At 52.3% G+C, this 16,382-nt stretch overlaps 1 protein-coding gene and 1 long non-coding RNA gene across 21 annotated transcripts in view; one reads left to right on the forward strand and one right to left on the reverse strand.

Moving 5' to 3' along the window:
- LOC108448973 overlaps positions 1 to 110 on the forward strand; it is a 1,617-nt gene extending 1,507 nt beyond the window's left edge. The window contains exon 2 of the long non-coding RNA XR_001865052.1: positions 32 to 110. This is a non-coding gene — a long non-coding RNA (uncharacterized LOC108448973). The remainder of the gene's footprint in view (positions 1 to 31) is intronic.
- The window catches only part of PTPRF (protein tyrosine phosphatase, receptor type F), a 290,739-nt gene continuing 274,460 nt past the window's right edge, over positions 104 to 16,382 (reverse strand). For all 20 annotated transcript variants that reach the window (XM_017743501.1, XM_017743496.1, XM_017743495.1 and 17 more), the window contains 10 exons: positions 15,489 to 15,664; positions 9,455 to 9,574; positions 8,287 to 8,441; positions 6,701 to 6,986; positions 4,908 to 5,086; positions 2,299 to 2,425; positions 1,946 to 2,071; positions 1,178 to 1,332; positions 906 to 1,041; positions 104 to 769 (listed from right to left, as the gene is read on the reverse strand). In XM_017743501.1, the coding sequence (XP_017598990.1) occupies positions 701 to 769; positions 906 to 1,041; positions 1,178 to 1,332; positions 1,946 to 2,071; positions 2,299 to 2,425; positions 4,908 to 5,086; positions 6,701 to 6,986; positions 8,287 to 8,441; positions 9,455 to 9,574; positions 15,489 to 15,664 (1,529 nt within the window). In that variant the 3' untranslated portion in view covers positions 104 to 700. The remainder of the gene's footprint in view (positions 770 to 905; positions 1,042 to 1,177; positions 1,333 to 1,945; positions 2,072 to 2,298; positions 2,426 to 4,907; positions 5,087 to 6,700; positions 6,987 to 8,286; positions 8,442 to 9,454; positions 9,575 to 15,488; positions 15,665 to 16,382) is intronic.

The raw sequence follows: 16,382 nt of genomic DNA on the forward strand, positions 1-16,382 counted from the left end.
TCCCCCACACACAAACGTCATAAAGGAATAGGGGGGGGGGGGGGGAGAAGACTAAAAAAATAATTGGTAGCTTAGGTCCAGTTCCATGAAATTTCATATTCTACAGAGGATTAAAAAGCAGCCTATGGGGAATGGAGACGGGCAGGAACCACAAGCCAGCTGCTGCGAATTACCAAGGAAGCTGCACTAAAATGGGCAGAACCAGCAGTGACTGGGCTGAAATAAACACAGGGCAGTAAAAAATGTAAAAGCAAAAGGAAATTAAAAAAACAAAACCCAACTCCCAAAGGTTTGGCGGGTCCAGTTCTGCTTGGGCAAAACATTAAGACTTGCAAAAAATAAAAAATAAAGAGAGAGGAGATTATAAAAACCACTAGTAACTATTTTACATGTTTAAAAAAAAGATCCCATTCCACCCACCTAAAGCCTCGCTGTGAAATGGCAGTCGGCATGAGAGAGGGTGAGAGATGCACATGAGCAGAAATTCAGCCAGAGACTGGAAATGCTTTTGGAGTCGGATTCCCTCATTTGGCGCTGGGGCTAAGTTCCTAAATGCCGTGGTCAAAACTGGTTGGCGTGGAGGTCTGCTGCCTGGGCAGGACCTCCACCTGTAGAGAAGGACTGAGGAATGGGCGGCTCTGGCTCAGAGGGACCCGTCTCCACTCCTAGACATCCCCACCGCGACTGGAGGAAAGCACTGTTACGTTGCATAGTGGTCAAAGCTGCCAAGGTACTCCAGTGCGGCTCTGTAGCACAGCTGGTACTGGTCCTGCAAGGCAGCAACGAGGGAAATGTGAGATGTGAGGACACAAGGACAGTGGGCTGTAGGGTCCAACATCCAGAGCCATCAGGTCCCCTCCCTTCTCCCAAAGATCTCCACTGTCACGCACAGGAGGGGAGCTCACCTCTGTCTGCACCATGGCCGGCCGCTGCGTCCGCAAGGTCTTCACCATCTGGAACATGTCCACCACGCCCTCGTAGCGCATCCTCTCCAGCACGATGCTGAGTGTGATGAACACGCCTGTGCGCCCAACCCCAGCACTGCACAGGGAGCAAGAGGGGCCATTACGAGTCCTGCCAGCCCCAGGAAGGCTCTGCAGAGCTCCTAGGAGGGGTGCAAGCCACTCACGGAGTACAGGGACTTGCTCACTGGGGAGAGGCTGCAGTCCCCACTTACCTGCAGTGCACCGTGATGGGCCCATCCTGCCCAAACTGCTCCTTGGTCTTGTGCACCTGCCCAATGAAGTCAATGAAACCCTCTCCTGTCTTTGGCACTCCCTGCTCAGGCCAGTCTGTGAACTGGAACTGGCGGATGGTCCGTGACTGGCCGTCCTGCAGGGAGAGGGGTGTTAGATGTGAACTGTGGGTGAGGGGTGATCTCACTCCCCTCAGCACTGGTGCTCTGACCTGCTCTCAGACCCCCTGAACCAGGCCAGGTGAGAAGGTGCACAGGTCACGGATGAGCCCAGATCTTTTGGTGCATGTTTGGGACCTGTCTCTGTCCTCCCATGTTCACCCCAGTGGCTGAGCTGAGCAGGCTTTGGGCCCCTACAGGGTCCACTGGGTCAGTGTTTGGGGCCCAGCTCCACCCTAGGACCATGTTTACTGTCACACAAGGGTCCTGTGGCCGGTGAGATGCTGCACACACAGACTCCAGGTGCAGGGGGACCTGTATTAAATGCTTGCCCGAGTGAGCAGCACAAGCAAGGCAGGGTCTGTTGCTGACAGGGATCCCTGAACTGCTCATGGGACTGGCACAGCTGGCAGGGCAGGAACCTATGGTGAGAGGAGCAGTAGGTGGTGGGCAGCAGCCTTTTCTGCCTGCAGTGCAAGGCAGCACTTGCTTTCTCGTTTCTCCAGGAGCTGTTGCATGCTCCCTTGGCTACCCTGGGCAGGGCAGAGGCACGAGAGGCAGAGGAGCTGGGGAGCCAGCAGATGCACTCACCCTGGCATCCGTCACCTTGAACTCCCGGAGGATGTACTGTGGCATGTTGTACTCTGCCATGGGGTCCACCACAAAGTACTGGTACCGGGCAGAGCGCTCTGCAGGCCAGTACTGGTGGCACTTCTCCTGTGGATGAAGAGCAGGGTAAGACATTAGCACTGACAAGCTGCTGCTCCTCCCTCCCACTTCCTGGGAGTCAATGTGGTTGTGGGGCCACAGGGTCAGCCACCAGACGTGCCAGTGGGGGGCTCGCCCAGAGCGGCTGGTGCCACACACAGGCTGGGGTGAGCCAAGAGCTCATGCCCACAGACAACAGCCCCACAGGCCCCTTCTCCCCACAGCAGGACTCATACCCGGCCCATCTCGCGCAGCTTTGTCAACATCACCACAATGGTGGAGTTGTGCTCCCAGAGCATCCGCCAGAAATCCTCAGTGGTCTCGGCCAGTGGTCCCTGCGTGGCGATGTAGGCCTTCTGCTGCCTGTGACAAACACAATGGTGCTCAGAGCAGCTCCTCAGGTATGGGCAGCAGCTGCTCCTGGGGGCTGGCGGGGTGGGTGAATGGGAGGCAGGGCCCCATGGTACCAGGCAAGGCTGACAATCCAGCTGTAGGAGGCAGGTCTCTAGGATGAGCCATGGGCTCTGGGGGACAGATGAGCCTGGCCAGCACTTATCTTCTAAGTGCTCCCCACAGACACAGTGAGCACTGCAACGCAGAGGATCCAGAAAGGCTCTTAGTCCTTGCTGGGGTGATGGCGTCCCCAGCCCAGCCTTTTGCTGCTGCTTGTCTCCAGTGCTGCTGTTGCACTGAGAGCCCTCTTGGCACCCAGGCCCCCACTAGCAGGCTGCCAGCACCCACCTGGGCTGGAAGGAGAGACTGTGCTTGGGGATGATCCCAGCAGCACCCCTGTGTTTCTGCACTTTTACTCTCTTCAGTACCCACCATCCCTCCCACTGCAAGGGAAAACACAGAGCAGATGAACCAGGTCACCTGGATTACACACTCCAGACAATAATGAGGGCAGTGTGGAAACCATGAATACAGTTTTCTAAAGCTTCAGAATTTGTTCTTGGTTCCACTGCAAACCAGAGCAGTGGAACCAAGAACACCTCTCAGCACCTCTCCTGTTTTCCATGTGACCTGCCCCAGACTGGCCCCCACCCTGAAGAAAGCCCCCTTGATGCTTTGGACTCAGCTCTGCCATGCCGGTATCTTGGCTCTCCAAGCTCCCAGCCTGGCACAGCAGAGCCCGGGCTGGCTTCGCCACTGCGGGGCGCTGGAGCCCGCGGGACCAGGGCCTGAATCCTCTGTCCTGCCTTCCTCCCTCTGTTCTGCTTTCATCCCTCTGCTGGTGCTATTTTTAACGGTGCTAAAATTAATGAACGTGCTGCAGGGCAGCTGTAACATGCGGGATGCAGACAGGGGCTGCTTCAAGATGCATTTATAAGGCATCATAAAAAACAGGGAATTGGGATGCAGAATGAAGTGAAAGAGCTAATAAAGATGCAGCATCAATGATATCTGCAGGACCTTGGGTCAACTGATTTCTTTAGATACCTAGAAGATTGCTGCTTTAGATACCTAGAAGATTGCTGGTTCAAAGGAAGGGATGGGAAGAGGTAACAGAACTTAGGGATGAGGTAAGTAGCACCACCTGCTGTACTGGCAGCCCTCATCCTCCCTCCATAGCATCACCAAGAGGCAAAGCCAGCATTGCTCTCCATCAGGTCTGGAGCCAGGACAGTGGCTGCAGTCCATCTTCCAGACCCAGGCTGCAGCCAGGCAGCCACCTTAATGATTGGTGGTGGATGGCTCAGAGCCACACAGGCAGGAGGGAGTGGAGGCTGCTCTGTGACAGCTTTTCTCCAGTCCCTTCATCCTTCCCCTTAACTCTGTCCCACCCTGAGGGAGTCTGGCTTGCTCCGTTTTTCCTGTGTTGGGATGCTCCCAGGGTTGCTCCCCTTTTGCTCCTTGTCCACTCTTGCCTCCATGTAGCCCTTCTCCCTGGGAACCCTTGCTGGGCTCAGCTGCTGGAGCAGGGACAAAGCACAGAGCTGTTGGCCTGGCTGCACCCACATCTGTTCTCTCTGGCAGTGCTTTTTGCTTCTGGGAGGTTACCAATCCAAAAGAGGCAGGTGGGCAAAGCCAAGCTGAAGGAGGAATGTGCTACATCTGTCATTGTATCCCCCACTCCTGCACTGATGATGGTGCACATGAGGGATGACCCTACTGTGATTGTGCACAGAGAGATAACAGGACAGGCCTTTTATGTGCATCATTGTGATTTGGTTTGGATTATTGTCTAGGGGTTGGTTTGGAAGGGGATGTGGTCATTGAGATGTTTTTCTCTCCTGGCATTTAGCATCTGAGAATGAGATGCCAGCAGACAGATATAGAAAACTTAAGTATTACTGCCCCACTAGATCTTAATTTGTGCTTTCTAAACTGTATTCTGGAGAGAAGAACCTGGTGATGGGCTCGCCAGTGTCCAGCAACAGCCCAGCCTGAGGATCCACACTCCTCCCAAAATCAAGACATGGAACAAGTCTTGAGCTGCTGCCTGATCAGCCACTCAGTGGAAGCACACTTCTCAGTCTAGTTACTACAGTGGGGAGGCAGGTTTGAGTTAGATACTGTAGATATAAAACATAAGCCAAGGGATGCCTACCAGAATATCCCATAAAACCTCCCCAGGAGCCAACACAGCCTGCCACTCCAGCCATGTGGGCATCTGTCTACAGCAACACAAGCCAGCCTGGCAGTGCTCACTCACAGGAAACTTCACAGATTGTAACTACACACACTGAAGTCTCTGAGAAGATGGAAATAGATAAAATGCAACAAAGTGGTCTCCGGCCCACCTCAGGCAGTCAGGACCAGTCCTCGGGAAAGAGAAGGGAGCTCTGACTGGGTTCCCAAGCAGGCAGGACAAGCTGGCACAGTCACCCAAGGTGATCCTTACCTGTAGCCATCTATGAAGCTGGCATTGATGTAGTCAGAGCCCTCGACACCCCGGATGGGCTGCAGGCAGACTCTCGTCAGCTCATACGGCATAATGTTCACAAGGCGGTTCTTGAATTTGTTGCACGGGAGGTTGGCACTGATGAAACGTGAGGTATGTGCTTTAGAGTTGGCCAGCAGCTGAAAGAGGAGGAGACATGTCAGATCCCTGCTGGGGATGCAGCAGTCTGGGGGCAGAATCGGGATGCTGGCAGCAGTTATGTAGTGGAGTGGAGACCCACAGCAGCTCTCTGACACACACAGAGCCAGGACACGAAGCTTTATACCTCACTGAGCCAGGGATGTGTGCTTGGTGGCGGCAGTGAAGCGAAGCTTTTCCTCTTCCAATGTCTTGCTATTTACTTCTCACCTCAGAAGAACCCAAGAAAATGTGAGGATTGTGACAGTTTTAGGTAAAGAAGATCTATTTTGGGTTACTGTGAGACATTTTATGGCTCTCTTTGAGTCCCGTAAACTGGAGTCATGGTAAATGTGTTACTTAGATCTGCTGGCAGATTCAAACACAAGTGCCTCTTCCCCCTCTCCCCCTCTTTTTTTTTTTTTTTTTTTGGTTTTCCTTCCCCAAAAGACTACCTCCAGCATCTCCAGAACCACCCTTCTCTCTATGAGTGGGAGCTGGACCTCAGCAGAGGTTCCCTGCAGAGGGACAGGGTTGCTCTCTGGGGAGCAATGCAGCCATGTGAGGACCTCCCATATCCTGCTCCCCTGGACACTGCCAGGGCACAGAGAGGGGCAATTTCATTACTGTTCTCAAGAGACCCTTGGAAAAACGAAAGGAAAACAAAATTTTGTCTTTCTTACAACAGAAATGCTTGAGTTGAGCACAATTCTGTGGCTCTCTTGAGGAGTTTCTCAGGGCAGATGTCACCATGAGACACTCATGCAGCATGTTTTACTGTGCCAACCCCAGGATACCAGCAGCTCTGATAACCACAGGACAGAGCTTCTCAACTATTCCCAGTTTAGATGGAAAGTCAATATTTTGCCTCTCCTGCTCTTTTGTCACTTGGAGGGAATCCCCAGGGTGAAGCTGTACTGCTGCAGTTCATTTCACAGCCTGCATGGTCTGCTGCCTCCCTGCCTGAGCTATATTCCCCTGCAAGAGTTCACTGGACTAATGCACCTCATCTGAGAATATGGGCACGTAACAGAGCTCACTTCCAGCTCCAAGACTGTAATAAATATCTGCAATTGGCATACACAGATTCAGGCAGAAAAATGTGGGCTTGGCTTCTTAAAAATGGTGTGCCTTAAAACACTGCCTTCACCAATTCTAGACACTGAAGCTTGGTGCTGAGGTGGTTAAAAGATTACAGAGCTCAGCATTGAAGAAATGAGACTAGAAATGTCTCACATATTTAAATTGGAGCTGTTTCCAGACAAGTTGTTCACAGTAACATCAATTATCACTAACATGATCTGCATCTGATTTCAGATGCAGCTCCTGCCGCACAGTGAACCTACAGCAGAACGTGCTGCTGAGAGCTGCACATCCATCTGCCTTTTATATCCTCTCCAGAAGCTGCCAATCCAGGGGGGACTGTGGCCAACAAAAGCTTTACAATTCAAATGTATTTTAAATTGCTGCCTACCTGCTTTAGAAACACACAAAAGAATAACTGTCTGTAATGATCCATAGCTCCCCTCTCCCAACCCCTGGACGAGTGGCCCGTGGGGTTCTGTGGGCGGAGACAGGGCACTGGAGAATTGGGGTGCTGGGGCTCTGCCACCAACCTTGAATTCCAGCTCCATTGCAGTAACGCTCTCCCCCGGTGGCACCTGGGTCAGCTTCTGGATGTGGGCGAAGAGGTTGCGTGCAGGCACCTCAGTATTGCCACACGTGGCAGCCTCCAGCAAGGCCTCGTGGATGAAGATGTACTGGTCCTCTGTCTGCACCATGTAGTTGCGCTGAGAGCGCATGCACGTCACGTGGCCATAGATGTCCACAGTCTTCTCATGCTTCATCCGCTCCAGCATGGCATCGATGACAATGAAGCAGCCAGTTCGGCCCACGCCGGCACTGCGGGAGCAAAGCACACGGCCTGAGATGACACGGTCTCCTACAGGTGTCACACGAGCTCTGACATTGCTTAAGAGATCACCCGGAGCTAGGGCACACAAAAGGGGAGTAAAGGCTGCTCCCTGTGAGCGGAGCTCCAAACAAAAAGTGACAGGAGGAGTAAGGGAGAGAATCACCAAAGAATGGGAGAGGCTGCTCAGCCTTTCTGCTGTCCCCCTTTCACTGCTGGATTGGAAAGGACACTGTCACCCTGCTGATCTCTGTGGTGGCTGCAACCCCTCCACAAGGGAAGGAGAAATGTGTTTAACAGGCAGGAGAGTGACAGCGCACGTGTGTGTGAAGTCAGAAGACATGAAGAGCAGGCTGGGCCCTAACACCAGTGAAACCCATAATTTCAAGCCTGCTTGTCCCCTCACCTCGGTCACTGTTTCCTCACCCATAAAACAAGCACAGCCAGCCCGAGAGAGGAAGCAGAAAGCTGAGGTCATGCACGACTGTGCTGAGCCCTTTACTCAAGCACCAAATGCCTCTCCACAACTGTTGGAAGGGCAGTAGCAAACCTCGAACTACTCATTCTGAGAGCACCCTGAAAACAACAGATATGCTGTTGTGACATGTAAACGCAGGCAGAGATAGGGAGCTAGGCATTTCCTCATTTATGGTGCAAGTCATATCCTTAACAGGGCTTTAATACAGCTTGTTTGTGTGTTAATTATATTCCACTACCATCTGAAACAGAGCATGAAAGAAGAGCATTAAACACTGCTGGTAAGGCGTATGCTGGAACAGCAATGATGGAGTGGTTTGTTGGAGTAACAGTCCCCTCTTGGCTGGTACAAACAAATCTTGGCTGGGTAAGATGCTGAGCCTTCGTAGACTAATATTTTGTCTTAAGAGCTGCCTTTCTATCCTGTGAAAGAGTGCTGCTCTTCCACCATTCAGAAATACTGCATATGGATGTTTGTAGAGGTCACCACACGGATTTCTGTCAGTGATGTGCCTCTGAAGGTACCACCCACTTATGCTGGGCACAGATAATTTAATTCTTAAATGGCACTTGCCGTTTTGCAAGAAAATGTGTTTTCTGAGGCTCTCCAGGCAGCAGTGCTGTTTAATCTGATGCAGCAGTAGCAATAGAAATGTCACACCACTGCATTACCCCTGCTGGGCCTGTTCTGCTGCCAGCCCAAGCGTTCAGTGCAGCTTATGCTACCATGAAACCTTTCCCACAAGAAGGGGAGACTCCACTTTCAGACAGGTTAAAGCTCCTGCAGCCAGAAGGTAAACACAACAGTTCTACCTGCAATGCACAACCATGGGCCCAGCATCTGTTGGGTTACAGGCCTTGACCCGTCGCAGGAAAGCGAGGATTGGGGTGGGGTATTCTGGGACCCCATGATCGGGCCAAGCCATGAACTGGAACTGTCGCAGCTCTGTCTTCTCACTGGAGCCATTCTGTTGAAGACAAAAAGGAGTTGTTTTGCATGAGAACAGTCTCATCCCAGTGCAGGAACCTGCTGATGGGACAACAACAGCAACAGGCATGCAAAGCTCTGTGTGATGATGCATGTACTGGGCTTTCCCTAGCAAAAATTTGGAGGAAAAACGTAGGTTTATTGCAAAGCTTCTGTACATACAGATGATTGGTAGAAAGGCAGTTGACAGAGACAGCAGAGCAGCTCTGCAGAAGTAGGTGAAAGACTCTTTTCTGCACAGCACTCATTGCATGTTCAGGGAAAATGGGGACTGGGCATGGAAGGGCTACAGCAGCCAGTTCCCTCCCTGCTCCTCTGCATCATGGGTGTCCCTAGGCTGGGTGATCAGCCTGTGTCTGCAGACTGCCCCACTCCTCTCTGGGCTTGGCGGAGTGATCTATGCAGCAAGTGGTAGGAGTGGCTGAGTGATTGCTGGGGCCTTCCTGGGGTGTGCATCCCCTATGAGCCCAGACTCAGTCACGCACAGAGGCAGCTCGCCGCAAAGCCTGTCTGCATTGCCATGACACGCTGCTGCTGGCACTGCCCCCAGGGACTTCCAAACACTAATGAGGAATGCAGCAGGCAGGAGAGATGGGTTTGTGCTCACATCAGAAATAGCCCCTCCATTTGCATTATTAGTGACAGGAGTGATAAAAATTCACTGTTTCCCATGTTGTCTCTCTAATGGGACGACAGCTGCTACCTGTACACTCGCCAGAGGCAAGAAGAGCCCTGCTCTGGGGCCCATCACAGAATGCACACAGAAGAGCATCAGCTATCCTGGCCAAAGTCCAGTAGTGGCCAGATGCACAACCTGCAGCTGATCTCCTACTGCAGCCCATCTGTGAGACATGGCTGATGTGCGGACTGGCCACATCCTTGGCCAAGCCAGGTACAGCCAGCGGCCACTGCCTGTGGGCCATGGAGCACTCTGCAGCACTGGGAAGCCTCTCTGCACTACCTGGAGCAGCAACAGCCCAGCCAGACCCATACCTTGTACAGCGCAAAGGTGCGGACGGTGTAGGTCGCCAGCTCGACTGTATCCAGCAGGGTCACCTGGATCATCCCATAGGTTTCCGTACCCCGGCTCGGCCAGTACTGGTCACACTTTACCTGCAGGGAGGTGAAGAGAACGAGTCAGAGATTGGCTGCGGACTGGGGCATCTGGGTGAGGAACAGGGCTCTTCCCTTCAAAGGGTAAAGACAGGAATGAGTCACTGTGCAGGGGGGCCTCTAAAATCTAGATTTCTTTCCCCCAGAGTGTCCCTATCCCCAGCAAAAAGGCAGCACCCCCTGGACTCCTATCCATAAGACTCAGAATCACAAGAATATTCTGAGCTGGAGGGACCCACAAGGATCATCAAGTCCAACTCTTAAGTGAATGGCTCATATGGGTATTGAAGCCACAATCTTGGTGTTACTAGCACCATGCTCTGACCAACTGAACTGATCTCAGTGGCTACTCACTGAAAGAGGAATTTTCTTTTTCACCTGGAGCCATTGGTGGGAAGTGGCAAAGGGGGCCAGGCCACCAGACAGAGCAACAAGAGCAATACCAAATACCAAGACAGTAAGCAGCAATTCCCAGCAGTGATTTGTGCCTGCTGTAGTTCTTCCCTGCCTCCTGTTTGGTGACATGGGCATCTTTGGGGCTTTGCTTGAACCACCCCCTGCCTGAGCTCTACCTGGATGAAGAGAAGGCAGGCAGCTGCGGGTTGATGGGAGAAGAGCTAGTGCAGCAGGGAAGAGGAAATGATGGTTTCTGTGGGCACAGCTCTACTCAAAGGGCAGCTGAGGTGAATGAGATGCAGCTTGTATCCTCACCAGGTCCCTGCTATACCAGCCTGGAGTCCTTGACCCACAGGTGTGGCAGGACAGACCTGAGCCCAGCACAGTAAACAGCAACAGAAGAACAGGCACTACCTTTCCCGTAACATCTGTAGTCCCCAGGGTGCCCCTGCCAGTGTGGCCTTGGGCAGCAAACCACCCTGGTGACAGGTGGGACACAGCCCGTGCCAGGGCTCCAGCCTGGATGCTGTATCCACTCTCTGCACTGCTATAGGCTTGAGTGCATTGAGCATCACCAAGAGACACCAACCTGCCCTTGTGGCAGGTGGCACATCCCTGAAAATCTACGTCTCCCAGGTGTTTCAAAATGGCTCTTGCAAGGCACAGATGCCAACTCAGACACAGACACATCTTGTTCTCCCTCTGCAAGAAGGCACAGACTGGCAAAACTATCCCCTCAGGCCCCTCCTGCAGGCAGCACTGTCCCATCATGAAAACACTGCTGCTCCCTAGAGACCTCCTGCTCTGCAGAATCCTTATCAACCCTTCAACTCTGCAGCCAGAGTGCTTTGAGTTACTGGCCACAGGTCTTGTTGCATCCCACTTGGCAGAGGGCCCTAACACATCCCCAGGGGCCCATCCCTCTGCCCATTCATCTCCCTGCACATCCCTCCCTGCTCACCTGTTGATGCTCTCCTCCTCCTCCTCTTCACAGCTCAGTGTTTGCAAACTACTCCTCCGGTATTTTCTCTGAAGCCCCAAGCTCCCTATTTAATTGGCACTCTGAGCATCCCTGTTTCATCTAGTACCTGGCTCCCCCACCCTGCAGAGCCACAGTGCCTGGCTGACAGGAGGAAGACTTCACTCCCACCCATGTGCACCTCACCGAAAATGGTTTCCCGCCCTAGGAGAGAGGAGTGAATGGAAGATCATCCGTGCTTGTCAAGGAATAGTAAACTTAATTATTAGCAGAATGTGTTTACAGAGGAATGTGTGGGAAGGGAAACAATAAGCTTAATTAGGAATCAATGAAGTTCTGCCTTTTAATAGAAAGCACTTGCAGCAGGGTGGGGCTTGTGAGAGCTAAGAGCCCTCATCCTGCACTCTGGCTCTGGAGTGCAGCAACGTGGAGTCAGAGGGATGCATCTCTCCCTGCTTTTTGGGTTCTACTCTCAGTAAGTCCTGCCCTGGCAGAAGTGCCTGGAGTAAGGCTGCCTAATGGGGTACTGCAGGTGCCTGTGAAAGCAGAGCAGCTCTGCTGCCTCCTGCCCAGGGTCTCCTGCCACTTGGGCTGCTGTGCTGCCTTGGATTTGTGGCAACATGGCAGGCCCTGCAAAAATCTCAGGATTCCTCTTCCTCACTTGGCACAGAGCATTTGATGCCAACTGGCTGCAGCACCAACAACTTGGAGGCCACAAACAGTATTTCACAGCTAAACCGATCCCATCTTCATGAGTGGGTTGCAGCTGCAGGCTGTCTCCACGAGGCCTGAGTTTGCCTCGCCTGGCTGGGGGATAATGTGACCCTCTCTAAGGGAGGGGAGAGCAGCACAGCATCCTGCAAATGCTGGGGGCAGCTGCTGTGTCACCCTTGGTTTGGTTTGCAGGGGATGTTTCAGGGGAGCAGCACAGCCTGTGCCTGAGTCTACACCTCAGGGATGGCCGTCCCCTCCTGCCACCCACATGCTGCAGGGTTGTGTACTTGAGCACAAAACAAACTTCAGAGGAATTCCCTGTGTGGGATAATAGCACTGCCTGGGCTGGTAATTGAAAATTATTTATTCATGACCAGATAAGAGTCAGTCACATTTTCTGCCAAATTTACCCATAATGTTTATGCCCCATTTTCAAGCTCTGTAAATTTTATGCTGAAGCCGATGCACTGTGGCACTAAAGCAGATAAGAGATGTTTTCTTCTGGCAGTGCTTGTTTCTCATTAACTTAAGGAGCACAGTAATGTCCTGAACAGCCATTTATTGCAGCTTTGCTGAGTGGCTTCTGTCCCTCCCCTTTGATGCCCTGAGCCCAAGAGCAGCTGGGCACCTCTCTTCAGCTGGAGAGCTGTGCTCTGCTCCCGGCCCTGCTCACAAGCTCCAGATGGCATTGCTGTCAGTGAGAGGGCTGGAGCATGATGTTCTCTTTCCCAGGGCCTTTGAGCACTGGCCTCTTAACACTCCTTCCTAGGGACATGAAATGCCAGGGGAGATCACACCCCAGGGATGGCAGCTTGGTGCTCTGGGCTGGAACAGAACAAGCCATGGTTCTGCTGTGGGAGACCTCACTCTGCCAGGCTCTTGGGGATAGCCCAGGGCAGGAGAAATCCTGCTTTAATACCTCTCTCCTGGCAACACAGCCCGGCAGGGACGCGCCACGCTTGCAGCTTCAGGAAAGCTAATCTACAATGTGTGTTTCTGAACTGCCACCAAATGATTCTGAAACTGATTGTAAAGCTTTGAAGGCAGCTAAATTGCACAATCCAGCCATTTCTATCCTTTATGTGCTTCTCACTTTGTGAAAACATGAAAAAGGGAGGATGATTTGGACCATCAAGCCAGCTGAAATTGCAGACCATAAAAGCTGATGCTCCTTAAAGATTTTTTTTCCCTCTGCAGCTCAGGAACCCTTTAAAGCAGTGTCACCCCCACAGGGCTGCCAAGCCGCTGCTGGTCCTGGTCAGCTTATCACAGCACTGCCGAGGGTGACCTGGGGAGCTCGCCTGGAAAGGCAGCAGAGCCTGCTCTGCACTGGGCAGCTCGCCATGAGGCCCAGCTACCCACCCCAGGCTCTGCAGCTGAAGACACAGTCCTGTGCCTGCACCAAAGCCCCTGGGCAAGGGGACTTCCAAGCAAGGTCACCCTTGGGTAATGGCTTTGATGCCATGTGACTGCCTGGAGCAGTGTTGTCCCACAGCAGCATGAGCATCAGCAGGCACCAATGCTGCAGGGACCCAAGGGTTTACATCAGATGAAGTCTGAAGGCTCTGGAGTGGAATGAACTGCAAAACAGTGACTCATGCTGAAAGTCTGGAGCAATGGGCAATGACTAGCATTAGGATCTTCACTGGTCCCAAAAAGGTGTGCTCCCAAGAGACCTCTAGCCATCACCAAAAGGGCATGAGGAAAAGCAGAGCAGGAAGGTGGCTAAAAGCCATCTTGCCTTGGAAGATGATGAAAAAGACAACAAAAAACCCCAGAGAAAATAATCTCCTGGAATTCCACATCGCAGCTCCCCACCAGGGCCCTGCTGTGAGGGAATGCCCTGAGACACCTACAGGGTCCAGCAAACACATCCAGGTAAGTCCTTGCTGTGGATCACTACTTCAACTCAGGAGTGACCAGGTTTCTCCACTGCCTCTCCTGGCAACCTGCCCCTCCCACAGTGCCTGAGAGAACTGCCCACTTCTCATTAGTGCTGGGGATGTGCCAAAGAGGCAGCAGGACATGGGCAGGCAGTGCCAGGGAGCGAATGCAGAGGTCTGGGTCTGGGTCTGGTCAGGTCAGCCTAGAGCCCCTGGGCACCATGCCCAACCAGGCAGGCTGCCTGAGATTCTGTGAAGGCTCTGGTCACCTCCTGCCCATAACAGGGATTCACAGTGTCACCAAAAGCCTGGCCACACGCATTGTGCTTGGGACAGAAACCAATACTGCAGGATGATATGACAGAGCGTGATGAGGGGAGATAATGCACAGCTCAGCACCACAGGCATCTCAGGCAAAGACAAGTGCCTGTGGGGTCAAAGGAAACCTGTTATCTTCAAGAAACATGCACCTTGGAGTGCCTTGCCATAACTGAGCATCCCAGAAGTTAAGTGAGTCAGGATTCCAGGCACAGATTTATTTGGCAACCCAGAAGGGCTTTTCCTTGTTCTTCAAATATATGCTCCATCACTGAAATGTGAAGGCACAAAAAAGTCCCCATTTAACCCCCAGCCACAGAGAGCAGCTGACCAGAAGCTTCTGATCTTGCTTAGCCTGTGTGCCAAGCCTTGAGTCACAGGGCAGGTCAGAATAATTTCCCTCCCCGTTTGGGCTGTGTGGGTGACAGTGGCCATTGGACAGAAGAGGCAGGGCTCTGCAGCAGGAAGCACAGTACAAAGCTGGGGTTGGATCTCTAGACACAGCTCATCTCCAAGGAATGCTGTTTTTCCCTGAAGGCTGTAGGGCATTTGAAGAGCCGAGGAAACTCAACAACAAGGCCTGTTTTTTGTACATTAGGAAAAGCAGATCTGTTTTTCCACGGTCATTGGTCGTTTCAGCTGCTTCCCCCCAGCCAGGGTGGGCTGGGACATCCCTGTGAGCATTTCAGTGCTAAAGCTTTGAAAAGGAGGGAGAGCATGCAGCAAAAGTTTTAACTAAACCCAAACTTGACAGTTTCTGCTTCTCAAGAATGAGCTTATTGGGCTAAAAATAATCAGTGCTTCACAGCTTGAGTGCACAAGCCCCTTTTGCTGTTGGCATGGCAACACTAAAATATTCTGCAAGTACAAATGCTCACCACTGAAATTTTACTTTTAGGAACAAACTGAATCATGAGAGGCAGAAGCTACGTCCTCCTTGGGCAGGCTTTGCCCAAAGGGTGCATCTGGGCACAGGAGGACTTGGTCACAGCTTACAAACTCCTGCTTCAGGGGCTGAGTTAGAACCTCTGACATGAAAACTGCATCATATGCAGTGAGGGCTCCTGCTCCTCCAGCTCACGCCTTCCCCACGGTCTACAGGCAGCTTTGCATTTATTACATCAGAATATCTAATCCTGGCAGTATAAGCTGATCATTTATACATGTTGTCATTGGACAAAGCACAAATTAGTCTTGTTACTGCAACGAGACCCTGTCAGCCATTCCTCTGTATTGCCTGAAATGCCAAGGCCCTGTCAGGCTGCTGGATGCTGCTGGTACCACCCAGCTGTTGCAGCTTCTCAGCTTCTGGGATGGTCCACACTCCCCATCTCAGAGCTTTTCTTTCCCTCTTTGGTGCGACTGATGTGGGCAGAAAAGGATGGGTGTGCATGCAGACATGCAGGCAAAATAGGGGTAAACCAGCAGGCCAGCAACAGGAGGCTGTGCCACCCTTTTGCCCCATAGGGATATGTTTACAAGGCACTTGCTGCTGGGCTGCCTGTAGCAGTGAGCCACACCACTGGCATTGCCTCTCCCTGGATGTCCTTACACTCTGAAGTGATCCCATTCCTCTTTTCTGCCCCCCAACAGCTCCAGAAAAGAGAGAAAGCACACACTGTACCCTGGACTTCTCCTCCAGCCTGGTCATCATGACTATGGTTGCTGTTCTCTGTTCCCACACCATCCTCCAGAAGTCACTGAGGGTTTCTGGCAGCGGTCCCTGCGTGGCAATGTAGGCGTTCTGCTTCCGGTACCCATCAATGTAATTGGCATTGATGTAATCACTGCCGGGGACCCCTGTGGAGGAGAAAGAGGGCAAGAGTTACTGGGGGCAGCCCACAACCCTGTACCTATTGCTCTGCTGGGCCCCGCAGGCAGGGGAAGAGGCTGGCATGTTCACAAGGCTCTTGACAAGTCTCCTTTATGGGGTGATGCCAGGATCTCTCCCAGGGAGCCTGCAAAGGACAGGGATGGTGCCTGAAAAAAGAGGAACCCTTTGTAACTCCCACATTAATGCAACAAGAAGGCAACACCAAAGCAGAGAGACAGCTGCCACACGCACACAAAGGGAAATTCACAGGCAGGAATATTAAGGAGCTCATTCAGCCCCAAGCAACTGACTGAAATAATTGTCTTAAATTCACCAGCAATTTGTTATGGTCCTACAGCACCTTTTAAAAATGAGGCTCCTTTATTAGCTTGTCTCTGTTAGCAAGGGATGTCAGGCAGGGATGTCCTCCCATCCTTCCTGCAGGGACAATGATCCACAAGGAGCCAGAATCTCCCTCCCACCACCACTGAAACCCTTCAGTGGAAGACCCCCCCTCTGCTGCCTGCTAGCAGAGGCTGCTCCAGCCCCTACTCTGCCTCCACTACTTTAAGGAAAGGAATTTTTCATAAAGGCCTTTAAAATGCAAACACATAGTTACTAAAATAAATTCGGCAAAGCAGAGGCATGAGCCTGTTTCCAAACCCTGCTCAGCATGGGCTGCCTGGGCTGCAGGGAGAGAAAGCA

The sequence above is a fragment of the Corvus brachyrhynchos genome, unplaced genomic scaffold, assembly GCF_000691975.1.
Source record: "Corvus brachyrhynchos isolate BGI_N302 unplaced genomic scaffold, ASM69197v1 scaffold48, whole genome shotgun sequence".
Lineage (NCBI taxonomy): Eukaryota > Metazoa > Chordata > Aves > Passeriformes > Corvidae > Corvus > Corvus brachyrhynchos.